Source organism: Balaenoptera musculus, chromosome 19 (genome assembly GCF_009873245.2).
Source record: "Balaenoptera musculus isolate JJ_BM4_2016_0621 chromosome 19, mBalMus1.pri.v3, whole genome shotgun sequence".
Lineage (NCBI taxonomy): Eukaryota > Metazoa > Chordata > Mammalia > Artiodactyla > Balaenopteridae > Balaenoptera > Balaenoptera musculus.
The window spans coordinates 46,475,444-46,489,422 of record NC_045803.1 but is presented as its reverse complement, the minus strand read 5'-3'; the positions used below and the strand labels follow the sequence as shown (position 1 = coordinate 46,489,422).

The 13,979-nt window shown below is 36.5% G+C and overlaps 2 protein-coding genes across 2 annotated transcripts in view; both read right to left on the bottom strand.

Annotated features, from left to right (window-relative positions):
• HYDIN (HYDIN axonemal central pair apparatus protein) overlaps positions 1–11,801 on the bottom strand; it is a 432,518-nt gene extending 420,717 nt beyond the window's left edge. The window contains 1 exon segment of the mRNA XM_036834209.1: positions 11,674–11,801. The gene's annotated coding sequence lies outside the window, so the exon portion shown is untranslated.
• On the bottom strand, positions 4,778–11,934 carry CMTR2 (cap methyltransferase 2). The gene is made up of 2 exons (XM_036834208.1): positions 11,674–11,934; positions 4,778–8,348 (listed from the first exon to the last, which is right to left on the bottom strand). Exon 2 carries the CDS (start codon positions 8,327–8,329, stop codon positions 6,029–6,031), a length of 2,301 nt encoding a protein of 766 aa, XP_036690103.1. The 5' UTR covers positions 8,330–8,348; positions 11,674–11,934; the 3' UTR covers positions 4,778–6,028.
• Between the last annotated feature and the right edge of the window lie 2,045 nt (positions 11,935–13,979).

Genomic DNA, 13,979 nt, shown 5'->3' with positions numbered 1-13,979 from the left:
GGGGGAGGGGAAAATAAGGGTAGGGGATTAAGAGGTACAGACTACTATGTATAAAATAAATAAGCTACAAGGACATATTGTACAGCACAGGGAATATAGCCAATATTTTATAATAACTACAAATGCAGTATAAACTATAAAAATTTTGAATCACTATGTTGTATACCTGAAACTAATAAAATATTGTAAATCAACTATACCTCAATTAAAAAATTAAATTTTAAAAAAATTAAGCATTTCTCCAGCTTTTTCTGAACAAACTGCTTCAGAAAGAAACAAATAGTTGATGAACTCAAGAACATATTATAAAGTCCAATTAGTACAGAAGAAATATGGTCAGAAAACCACTAATTTGCAACCTCTAATAGAGCTAAAAAATCAATATTCAATAGAAGCTAATGCTATTAAGTGAAAGGTTGATAGAAAACTTAGTGTAAAAATAAAATTGATATCTGAATCTCTGACTAAGCCTAATGTCACTGAGAGGGGGCAACCAGCCATTTTGTGCTTCGTGGCATGACAGAAAAGGAAGTACACAACACCACTTATGAAGTATCCTTGCCAAAAGCAATCAATTCTCTAGATCTAACTACCATTTTATAGACAATGTGTGGCATACACACAAGTTAGAAGATAAAATAATCAGCCAAATCCAGAATGTGGAAAATTACAGGACAGTTAAATTAGCATGGAAAAGAAAATGTTGGGAGAGGGACTCAATAGATGGAGAGACTTTGGAGACATATTAAGTAAATGCAATGTGTGAGCCTTATTTGGATCCTTATTTGAATCAACTGTAAAAAGCCATTTTTGAGACAATCTGGAAAAATTAAACACAGACTAAGTATTGGGTGACATTAATTTTGTTAGGTGTGATATCTGTTAGAGATATTTCATGAATTTGCTTCAAAATACTCCAAGAAAAAAAAGTGGAGGATAAAATTAGTTCAGAAAAGTGTGGATAGTTATGGTAACTGGGTGAGGGTACATGGGGGGCTGTTATCTAATTTTAATGTTGTATATGTTTGAAAGTTTTCTATAATAAAAACACAAAATCAAATAGTATTTTGTAGACACCTATATTGACAATATGAGATACAAAATAAGTATATGTCATAGTGCCTTGCCCTTGAGTTTATAATTCTGGCAAGAAAATGAGAGAATGGAGAAAAAAAAGAAAGAACAATGTAAGTAATGCTCAAATGGAATATAATCTTTAAAAATTCTGAACTATGTTGTACACCTGAAAATTATATAATATTGTGCATCAAATATACCTCAGTAAAAAATACATAATATTGCAAATAAAATAAAATGTTCCAGAGAGCAGAAAAATCAATTAAAAATTTTCAAACTGAATGACCCAAGCAGTAAGTGCAATAAAAATAGCTCCAGGATGAGATTAACATTACTAGAGTTACAGGATAGTTGCAGGAATGATGTTTACTCTAACAAAAAAAAAAAGAAATTCATTAGGATGTCTGTGCTTGTTTTGAATTTTCTCAGCTAGTCTAGTATAAAAACTAAATTTTCAGTCCTGGAGTTCACTGGAAATAGAATAGAACTCCCAAAAGTCTAGACAGTAAAAGCACATCTGTCTTGTCCAGTAAATTAATTTGGTGTTGATGTACACAATCTTAAATCCTAAATCCTTAAAGAGGAAAAAGATGTAGATATACATGTAAACAAAATAGGTTTATCCACAAAGATATGTAGACTTTTCAAAATAAAAGTATCTTTTTAGCATACTGTACAAAGAGAAAAAGAACAATCTCTACAAATGTGTTCCTTAACTATATCGTAACAAATTTAAGCCACAAATCAACAATGTGGCTGCAATATTCAATATTATTAAATCCCTGGTAACAGACTAAACTGATACTCCTGCACTTGGTATAAACGAACATAGAATGATTACACCTGGTTAATCTACTAAGACACTCTGTAAAGACACAACGGTCAAGATCTTGAGAAAATCAGAAAAACGCTATTATGGGTACAATTTGTAAATGAATACTCAACCTATATGTGAACATAAGCAGATTACACTTTTAAATAAAATTTTCAATTGAGTAAAATTAAATGCAAACCTATGCTCAGTGACAGATAATTTCTAAATATTTTCACTAGTAAAGAACAGTTGGCATCTTCCATATCTGTGGCTATAAAGCAGCTTCACCTCTTCCCAAAACATTCCAGTATAAACTTGTACTTATCCAAAGATAAATTACCTTCATTGTCTGTACTGACCAAAACTAAGAAAAAACAAATAACAGAATGGGGGAGGGCAGGGGAATCCCTTCTTATTCAAAAATTTTATATAAACTATTTTATATAAAGAATGCATTGATAAATAAATTTATTTTAAAAAAAAAGAATGCATTGATTGGAAGCACAAAACAATATACAATAACTTATTATAAATTTATTGAGGATTATTGTTTTAATTACATGCTCTAAAACATACCAACATATTATAAGTGACTATATGTAGTATCAAGTTTTTAGTTTTTTGCTACTTGGCCATTAGGCCAACCGGAAAAACATTTACCATCCAAACAGAAATTTATTAGGAAATATTGAATTATAGTTAGTTCTACTAAGATCATCCAGAAATAAGTTTTAATCTAACTTTAAAAAAAAAAAAAGGTGGAGAGGCCTATTATCAAATAATTGAGTCTCTCTTTTCAATAGTAACTATGTTGTAAACAAATTTTCAGCCAGGCCTTGCCTATCTGTACCATCTAAGTATAATAATTTTTCATCGTTTTAATAAAGGATGATATCTATATTAAGTCTAAGTTTTGTTCAAATTGTATTAAACAGATTACAAAGGAAATTTAAGACCTAATTGTACCAGTATAATTAGTAAAAGATTTTATTTTTTTAGAACATAAAAATTAACAGAAAACCTCTCATGCTTTGGTTAAAATCTTTGTAAGGAGGTACTGGTTTTAAAAAGTAATAATCATTTACTGCTTGAAACAATTTAAAAAACTGAAACAAAACTAAAAATCTCCTTTTTCTTACTTTCACCTTCAAAAGCAAAAATACACTAAACGAAATATGTTGCCCTTTTAAAAAAATCAATGAAAAGTATTAAGTATTTAAACATGGAAAATAAGATTTTGATTGGGTTTATAATCAACATTTTCATTTCTAAAAATGTGAGGTATTAACTGATTTCATATACCCATACCACATAGCACAGTACCGTAACTAACGTTAAAACTATTCAATTAATGATCTCATCTGGAAATAAAAGATAAGGTTTAAATATTTAAAAGACCGAGTATTCTCATCAAAGATAAGTAAAATAACAAAAGCATAATAAACATGTTTTTTCCAACTATCCTAATATCTTCCTTCTTTCGTTACACTCCAAGATCTTTGGAGTAGAAACTTCTAATGCAAATCTTTTTAAACAAGGTTACTGTAAAGATAGAGAAAGTCGACAAATTTGGATTTTAAATTTATTCCGAAAAGATACTTTTAACACATTTAAATATTTATGTGACATTAGGATAATACATAAAAGCCCTCACTAAAATACAAAACTGACTTTCCTCTTAGGGAGAACAAAAATCAATACTGAAGAAAGTAAATGTATAAGACCTCTTACTCTAAGTTTGTTAGGAAACACACTTGTGACGTTTAGATTTTCTGGCTGTTAAAAATTCCTTTCAAAAAGCATCACAATTGGGACTTCCCTGGTGGTGCAGTGGTTAAGAATCCGCCTGCCAATGCAGGGGACACGGGTTTGATCCCTGGTCCGGGAAGACCCCACATACCGCGGAGCAACTAAGCCCGTGCACCACAACTACTGAGCCCGTGCTCTAGAGCCCGTGGGCCACAACTACTGAGCCCACGTGCCACAACTACTGAAGCCCACGCACCTAGAGCCTGTGCTTTGCAACAAGAGAGGCCACTGCAATGAGAAGCCCGCACAACGCAACAAAGAGTAGCCCCTCCCTCGCCACAACTAGAGAAAGCCCGCACAAAGGAACGAAGACCCAACACAGCCATAAATAAATAAAGAGCATCACAATTAAATTAAAAATCTCAAGATCTACTAAAAAGAATTTTTTTAAGAACAGTAACTAACTTGATGAACTATACAAATCATCGCTCATCTTATGGTCCTCCTCTATTTTTTTATTCATTTTTCAGACAGCATTTTTCCTTCCCTTTTTCTTAAAGAGAAATTCTTATAAATCATTGGTACCTGTCAGCTACATCCGGTTCAATATGAACCTTCCTCAAGTTGTATCTCACCTCTAGAGCAAATCTGAATCCAATAAACCAGATGAACGGCAACTGATCCCAAACACTGGATTAAAAACCAAAATACACTCTAACATACGCCAAGTATGTTACATATTCCAACACAGGTTAATGTTAAAAACAACTAAGCATTCAATACTTATTTGAGGGGCTTAAAAGAAAGTGTTAGTACCAGAATCTGGACCTAGGCTTTCAACTTCATTCTAATCAAATAGTTAAAATAAGTAAAAACAAACTGAGTCATTGTACTGGACCAAATCAACCAAGGCATAAATCTACTCTCTTCCTCCCTCCCTTAAGTATTCAATTTCTTTCCTGAAGCAGAGCTTCCATAAATATTGCAATATTAAGGACTAAATTTTAATGAATACAAATCAGAGGAAATGAAGGAACATTAACTCCCATTCAAACCTTCCTTTAAAAAAAATGTGTTTCCAAGTTATATTTTTAACTTCCCCCATGATTCTCTTTAAAAAAATGAACACAAAATCTCTCTGCTAATGACTTTATTCATAAATCTATAATGGAACTCAAAATAGCAAAGGACATGAAAAAATTCAGATTAATACTTATCAACCAAATACATCAAAGAATACATTTACTTTTCATATAACTAACAAAAATGTCTAAAATGCACATGTGACAATACACATTTTCTTCACTTTGCAGAATTTCAAAGTAATAAAGATCTGCTTAATTCAGTTGGCCAGAATAGCCCATTTATACTGACAAATATATATAATTCAAAAGAAATCAAAAGTAATTGATAAAGTAACGATCTCATGGTTAATCTTCTGGTAAAGTGCTACCTTCATACTGAAAAAAAGAATTAATGAAAATTAAAAAATTTTTAATGTTATACCATCATTCTGAAAGTGTTAAAATTTCTCTTCAGTACTCACTACATTCATCACATTCACATGTCCGCATTATGAGACCATAAACATTACTTTGCAATTTAAAAAAATCTTTTTGTTCACGGATTATTTCCCAGAAGTTAAAAATTACACACCATTGCTAAGTGAAACTTTTCACTCATATAGGAGTGTTTTAGACACAATAATTTTTCATTTTTTTAAACATGATCTTTGGTTCGAAGCTGTCTTGATATCCTTTCTAGTTGGATGGTTGTGATTAAGTAAAATATTTATGAAACAGCACAGTAGCTTCATTTGAACCACAGAAGTAAACTGGATCGATGGCCTAAAGGCAATGAATGGCATGTATCAAGATGTCTGGCATGATGAATTCCACATATCCATAACTGACACGGTCAGTATTAAAGGAAATTAGTGTTGCTGAGTAGTGGCTCACCTCCTTTCATCAAAGACCTCTATCAATTCATTAACAGTATTAGCCACTGAGAGAAAATTAGCTGGAAAAAAATCTAATCTGAATGAAGGCACACAGGTGTAAATCTTAAGCAGATAAATAAGACCAACTGCATAAACTGCATATGCAAGCATGGGTGTGTCCACCCCAAGCTCATACACACTTCTCATGTTTGAGGTTGAATATCATCACTGCATATATTCTACCACATAGAAAACTCTATGTCTGTGAGTGTATATACCCTACAGATCAGAACTTGCTGATGGTTTTCCAGAAAAAATGAAACTTTAAATGATGCAAAAGTTGGCCTTTCCTCAAAATAAAAGTTTTTAAATTAATAGCAAAGGGATGCAATACCAACGGAAACTGCAAGAAGCCGTGAAGTTAAATCTCAGAAAAGACAAGTTCAACTTCATAACTGAAGGCTGCTGATGATTTCTTCTCTCTCTCCTTGAATAATCAAATGCAAATGCCTTTTAGCAATGGTAGCATTCAAATCCCACAAAAAATCAAGTAGTGTGCCCTTAAGGAGCACCTCCATTGGCACAAACTGTAAAACCTGCTGGGGTGCATCAGAGTTAACCAAAGCGCTCAACAATTCATTCACATTCTGCAGATACTGGAAAACTGGGTTTGGAAGGTCCTGATAACCAACACAAAGCAAGACTGCACAAGTCTTCAGGGGCTCGGAAGATGTGGGACAAGAAAACGTGATGAATCTAAAACAGCTGTGGAGTATAAAGATCAAACCAGCCATAAATCTTGTAAAACAAGAAAGTACAGGCAAAATCATAATATCTCCTGTATGAAGCTGCTGCAATGAATGTAGAAGGCAGTCCAAAAATAACTGCTGGTAAGTTGGGTCTCCATCATGAAGCAATGAACAGCTAAAAGTCATGAGTTCAGCTGATTCCAAGAGTTGAACTTCCAATGGTATATGTATTTTGACATGTTGGAGAGCTGGAAAACCCACAAGCAGGCACTTTACTTGGTTGCTGGGTTCTACATCCTGCTCATCCTGAAGGCATTTTGTAAGGCTAAACAACTCAGAAAATACCAATTCTTCAGAAAAAATGTGACAAGAACAACAATACTGCTGTTTTGGCCTGAACTTGGAATCCAAATTCAAGGCTCCTCCCAATGACTTTTCAATTGCTTCATTAAGAGCCTTTAAAATTTCACCATCACAGAAAGGAGAACAGTTTACCCTTGGCAGTTTCTTTCCCTGTAAAATCTGCCATAAGTGACACTCAAGATTGGAAGCTGTCCCTTCTAAAAGAGAACTTTGCCCAGGATGATATGCAGCATGTTCTTCAGCCCAACTATTAAAGTACCCTTTGGCCACCTTATCTTTCCATGAAAGGGTTTCCAGCATTTTCCTTTCATTGTAGGTTTTAAAATATCTGTTCCTCTGCCCAAACCATTTTGTATTTGTACTACAACCAATATTAGATTTTTTCACTAGCCAATTATTTCTGGAAAGAGGCTTCAATTGAAACTTTTGCATGAAATACTGAACAGCATAGTCCCTTAAACTATTCAGCTTTGCTTGTTCCCCTTCTCCCATGCACTCAAACAGACGAATGTTCTCAGAAATAGTCTCTAGCTGGTATTTATGAAAGAACACACAACATTCTTCATGTCTTTTAAGAAAAGATTCGGGAATCATGTGATGGGGAAAGAGAGCTTTCCTGGTCATTTCAGGCCCAAAATTCAGCACCATCTTAGATAAAAGAGGATAGATTGCCTCTCTTCCCTTATAGTAGAGACATACCACATAGACTTCTGAGTTTCCTGCCTTGCTGGTAGCAGGTTTGAAAACATGGACTTTGTCAAAAGAACAGTTTAGCAGGTACATCAGGTTTATGGAACAATGTTCAAACAAAGTAAACATCTTCAGAACAAAAGAGCCACCACTTCCAAGAGTCAACAGAGCAGTGACAGCTTCACAGTAATGCAAAGAAGAGACTAAAGCTTCTTGTTCACCTGGGTTTCCTTGGCAATCAAAACTTCCATCTGCAGTGATCAAGTGAACGGTAGCCATGCTGCTTATGAAATTCTGAAGTCCAGTCAGATATTTCAGGGTCATGATATCGCCGGTGTTATCTGGACCAAAGTACCAGCAATGCAAGGTATTTGCAATAAGTCGGTCATCCATAATCATCTTAAGATTGTCATTTGCTTCATGGTATGGATTCAAAGTATTAGCCACCCAACTCCAATCACAGGGGAATCGATGGGATTTTAAGTAGTGATTGAGACTAGCTATAAAAGCTCCAGGAGCTTCACAAAGGTGTAGAGAATTCAGTTTTCCATTCTGAAAAGCTTCCTGTGGAATAAGTGGAAAGCTACACAACATTTCATGAAACTTACACCATGCTTGAGTACAAAGTTCAGCATTCACAGATTTTCTCACATGAGAAATTATTTTCCCAGCTTTATTAGTGAAAGCCGTGTGCTCATGCCACTCATCCAATTTCTTATCACTCAGTAGGTTTTTCACTTCATTTAGGGAGTTCTTCAAATCAAGAAACACACTGAATTCCGTGTGGTCACAGGTGAAAATCTCACTGGAATCTGGTAACTGCCACTCATTATTAAGTGGCTTGCCATAAGAAAAGTTCTTGGCAAAGAGTTCAAAAACATCAGCAAGAACATCTGGGCTGAATGTCGCAGGACTTGAACCCAGTGGTAGCTTTCTGCACTTACTCATTTTCAAATTAAATTAAAATCTAGAAAAAGAAAACACACAATTAAATGAATCAAATTTATTAGTGAGTGAAATCTCATCCACAGCAAACTGGATCACAATCATGACAATCCACAAAAAATGGGAAGACTTATGTCAGCACAATTCACTACATGATGAGGCAATCTGGAATAAAGAATAAAGGTTTTGCTATCCGATAGACCTGGGCTCAAATCCCAGCACTGCCATTTACAGCTTAGTAAGTGGCTGTGGGCAAATAACTTTACATCTCAGTTTCTTATTTAAAAAATTGAGGTATCATTTTTTTAGATGAGGATAAAACATGCTAGCATATAAAAAGCATATACCAAAGAATATTCATCAGTGAATGGCAGCTCTTATTACCAAAGTAACACACCTAGCTCCTCTCCAAAGTTCTCCTCTACCCATCACTGAGACACTGCCCACGGAGCCCCAAACACTTACTTAGACTAAGATTCATCCCTGAACATGACCTTTGATCAAACTCTAACAAGTGACTTTTAGCTTTTTTTAGCTCCCTCCAAATCTCACTTCCTTCCAGGAGAGGTTCCTGCACCTGAACCCAGCACTGGTCCTGTTACCAGACCTCTCTGCCACCACTCACTTACTCACCTACGAAGATTGCCAAATATGTCCTCTGTCCAGATCTCACTCTCTTGCTAAATCACACACTTTGGTGGTACCAAATCGCCTTTACAGGCTACCAGCAAACACTCATCACCATATTGCTTGTCAACTGTGGTGTACCTGACAGGTTAGCCTCCTGATCAGTGTTGAAACTGACCTATAGTTCACCCTGGCATGTCTCTAAACTACAGATTCCTGCTTTATATGGTTGGTCAGACAGCTCCATGCTTGTATTATAAAATATTATTTTTTTGTCACAAAAACTTAATACACTTTGATAGAATAATTTTAAACTGAAGAAATATCCTTAATGAATATACAAATTACAAATAGTAACCCTACATTCTGTGTTCTAACACTGCCCAAGAAACCAAAAACATCTGTCCAATGGAAAGGGATAGGGGTACAAGAGAAAGAAGCAAGGCTTAATGGCATAGTGTTGGAAAAGTTCGAAATTCCAGCAGATAGAGTAATGAGTATTACATGGTACTTGTTGGCACAATGTTAATCAACAGGTGCTTCAGTTCATGACTACTGCATTTACTTAGCATATTCAATACATTCTACACCAGTCTGAAGATTAAAATGGGAGATAAAGGTGAGCAAGCAATACAATAAACACAATAACAGCCAGAAGACTGTATTCTATTAGCATTTGTACTCTTCTCTTAACACACTTTTTTCATCCTTTTACATTTTGTTTAAATTATTTACAAGTCTGTCTACTCTACTAGCCTGTAAACTTCTTAAAGTAACAAGTATCTTCTTAGCCATTTCTGTTTGCCACCGTATATTTACACATTGCACAAAAATTGTGGATAATAGTCACAGTTACCCATTAATATATTTTTCTTACCTTAGATTTTTTTTAACTGTTAGAAGCTATATTTAGACAAACTTCTGAAAGATGGCAAAAAGGAGGCATTCACTAAAACCCTAAATAAAAGTAAACGAAAGTTTACTACAAGTTATTCTGTCCTAATTCACACTTTGCTAACTGGAAACTACAACTTTCAGATTTCAACTACATTCTATTTTGGAAAAAGTCTGATTTTAGTCATTAACTTCACATACTAATTAATGGTTGTAGGTAAGCTCTGAAATCTTACTTAAGCTAAAAGGTAATTATTTTCACAGGAAAACAACTAAAGTGATTCAAACACTCCATTGTTCTTCCCAACTATACCTGTGGAACACAGACCAAAATTATATATTATATATTTATATATAAATTGTATATTATATTGAATAATGTTCAGGTCAATAATCCACAGATTATCCAAACACTGTTTCCTACTATCAAATTCCCAGAATTCAACTGCTTCTCACCCACCTCCAGCTATCAGCCTCCTGATTATAGACACTGTCAACTCTCTCCTGGATTACTCCCATAGCTTTCTCACTGGTCTCTTTGCTTCTACCCTTGCCTCCTACATACTATTCTGAAACATACCCACCACAGTAACTTTGTATGACCTAAGTTAGATTGTATCCCTGCTCTGCTCAAAACTGGGCTGCAGTGGCTCCCCATCTCAAAGTAAGGGCCAAAGTCTTTACAGTAGCTTACAAGGCCCTTGAAGATGTCTGTCCTCCAGCCCCACTCCGTCTCTAACCTAATTTTCTAGTACTACCCCTCTTACTAATTGTGTTCCAGCCACACAGGCTCTCTTGCTGTTCAGGTAAGACCTCAGACACACTGCAAGGGGAAAGTCTATGCACGAGTTAGTCCCTCCGCCTGGAATGCTCTTCCCTCAGATATCTGCATAGTTACTTCCCATACCTCCTTCAAGAATTTACTCAAGTGTCATTTTCTCTGTGAAGCCTACCCTGACATCCTAATTTAAAATTGCATCTTGCATTACCAATGGTAAAGGTAAGAACCTTGCTGTATTTTTTTTTCTTTTTTCCATGGCACTCTTTTCCTTCTAACATAATTTACTTATGTTTACTGTTTACTGTCTTCCCAAAACTACAACCTAAGCTCCACATGGCAGGGATCTTTGTTTTCTTTACTCACTTATCATCCCAAGAAGTTAGAAAAGTGCTCAGTACACAGTAAGCACTCAATAAGTATTTATCGAATAACTGAAGGGATATCAGATTAGCACAAAAGGCACTCCTCCGATTAGGTTCTGAATGTCTTAACAATGCAATTCAACGTCACTCTAGCACCGCAATGCATAACAACAAAAATGCTTGTGGTTTACAGGATATAAGGGAAAAGTTTCCAGTATGTGTTCCTCTGTCCCTCTCATTAAGCACTCCAAAGAGCTTTGTGGCATCATAATTCTGCTGCGAGGGTCAGTGTTACCATTCTTGTTTTGCAGAGTCGAGTAAGAAGTCATGTAGACGCCCTGCTCAAAGCCACGAAGGGAATACCCGCAAAATTCGCCGGCCTAACACAAAACCCGCAAGATTCATATACAATTGTTACTCCTCCAACCAACACTTAAACGAAAGAGTTTTAAAAGTGTTTCCGCCAACTCCTCCTAGCAACGGTGAAAATAATGCCCAGTGTGTATCCAGCGCTTTACTTTGGGCGAGGAGCACCCAAGACCTAGCTTCCTCTGGTGGAAGTGAGTCCCAAGCTCCATTCGAGCGGCCCAGTCCCTCAACCGGAGGAACTTCAGTTCCAGCCCCTGCCTAACCCAGTGGAAAGTCGAAGGAGGACCCGGGCTCGGAACCAGGGCCTGGATTACCTTCGCTCACGCCCACCTCAGCCCCCAGAGTCTAGGGAGGCTGCGCTTCACTCCCTCTCCTCACTTGAGGAGGGCATTCTCCACTTCCGCTCGTGGGGATGATTTCCGGGAGCGTCGCTCCTTCAGGCCTCTGTGCCCCCGACACAGGGAAGGGAAATGGCGCGCCGGGAGGCCGGGAAGGAGGCAGGGATCCGCCCTCCTTACTCTGGTTGGGTAGGACACGCGGAGCAGAACCACTCCTCCAGGCCGCGCCGCCGCCGAAAGTCGGCAGACAGCAGCCCGAGAGCCCTGACACACGCTCTGCGCATGCGCCTCAAGGCCCGGCTGCCGTCACACGTCAACGTTACGCACGCCGGCGACTCTCGCAGCGCCGAGACCTCGGCTCCCTAGGTTTCGTTTCTCCGCGAGTGCGGAAGCTGGGAAGCTCCAGCCTCCCGCCCCATGGCTGCTATGGCAACTGCGCACACAGACGGAGCGTCCTCTGGCCCCGCCCCCTCGAGAGTGGAGGCGTCGGATGTGGCGGGGCCAACCTGTCCGGCACACGGTGGCCTCGCCCACCTGGGCCCTGGACGGCAGAGGTTTTGTCTTGCTGTTGGGTAGAATTGAACTCCTAGTATTGCTTGACTTAAAACTGGTGCTCAGAAGAACATGAGGTTAAAAAGCCAAGCTAGGGAAACTACGAAATAACACTCTGTTATCATAACATACGTATATTTATAAACCAATAAGAAAAGATAACCTCAGAAGAAAAATGGGAGATTTGAACAGGCCATCCAAAAACAGTAAAATAGCCAATAAGGATATAGTACAAAGCTGTTTAACTTTTAAAAAAATAATTAGAAATGTTTTCTTTTCACTCAACTTAGCAAAAATCTTAAAAGATCGCTAATGGCTACTTTTAGTGAGAATGTGGAGAAACAGGTTTACATACTGTGAGGGAGAGTGAAAATTGGTACTACCTTACAGAAGGCAAACTTTAAAATGGCCTTGCACCTTAGCCCAGCTATTCCCACTCCTAGCAATTTACCTTTAGAAAACAAACAACTAGCACTCACTTTGGACAAAATGTTTATTACAGCACCTTAATGACATCAATAACAAAACCTGGTTACTCTCTAAATGTCTGCTGTAAAGAAATTAAATTCTTTATGGTACATCCATATAATGAAATACTATGCAGCCATTAATAGGCCATCTGTGCCAACAGTATTGTGTGAAAATAGGAGAATATAGAACTGTGTGTAGAGTTTGATCCATTTATGTCATATATATACACACATATATATGTATATGTACACACATATATGTATATGTGTGTATATGTCTATATATGTATATGTATATATATGTGTGTGTGTGTGTGTCTATATATACATTTTTTACAAGTCTTCCAGGATATGCATCAGTGGAGAAAAAAGTCTTTTCAAAAAAATGGTGCTAGGACATTTGGATATCTATACGGAAAAAACTTTATTTGGACTCTTACCTCACATAATAAAAATAGATTTCATTTGGATTGCCAATCTACATTTTAAGGATCAAACAATAACTCGTTTAGCAGAAAATATAAGATGACATCTTCGTAACCTTGAAATAGGCAAAAAGTTTATAACAGGACGGAAAAAGCACTAATCATAAAGAAAAAATATATAAATTGAACTACAGTAAAATTAAGAATGTTTATTCATCATAAGACAGCACTGAGAGTGAAGAGGCAACCTATAGAGTGAGAGAAGTTATTTACCATATGAATATGTGACAAAGGACTTGTATCCAGAGTATATAACTCCTACAAATAAATGAGAAAAGATGTCCCAGTGGAAAAATGGGCAAAGACCAGAACAAAAACTTCAAAAAGATGGTATCCAAAAGGCCAATAAACATATGAAAATATGCTTAACCTCATGTTTTGGGGGAAATGTAAACAAAACCCAAAATGAAATACAATTACACATCTACTAGCTAAAATGAAACACTGAAAATATAATTGTTGGAGAGTTTGAGGGGCGACCAATGGAAAGCTGTTTGTAAGAAAAAGATCTTCCAAGATCTTCCAAACTCACAGGTTGTTTGCCTTTTTCAACTTTTTCGAGGTATAATATATACAGTCAAATGTTCAGATCTTAAGTGTACTACTCAACCACTTTTGTCAAAGGCCTATTAAATATTCCAGAAAGTTCCCTCGAGCCCCTTCCCAATCAATCTCCCACCCCCCAAAAGCAACCATTAATCTGCTTTCTAACACTATAGTTTAGTTTTGTCTGTTCTAGAATGTCATATAAATTCTATCATTACAGTTTATAATT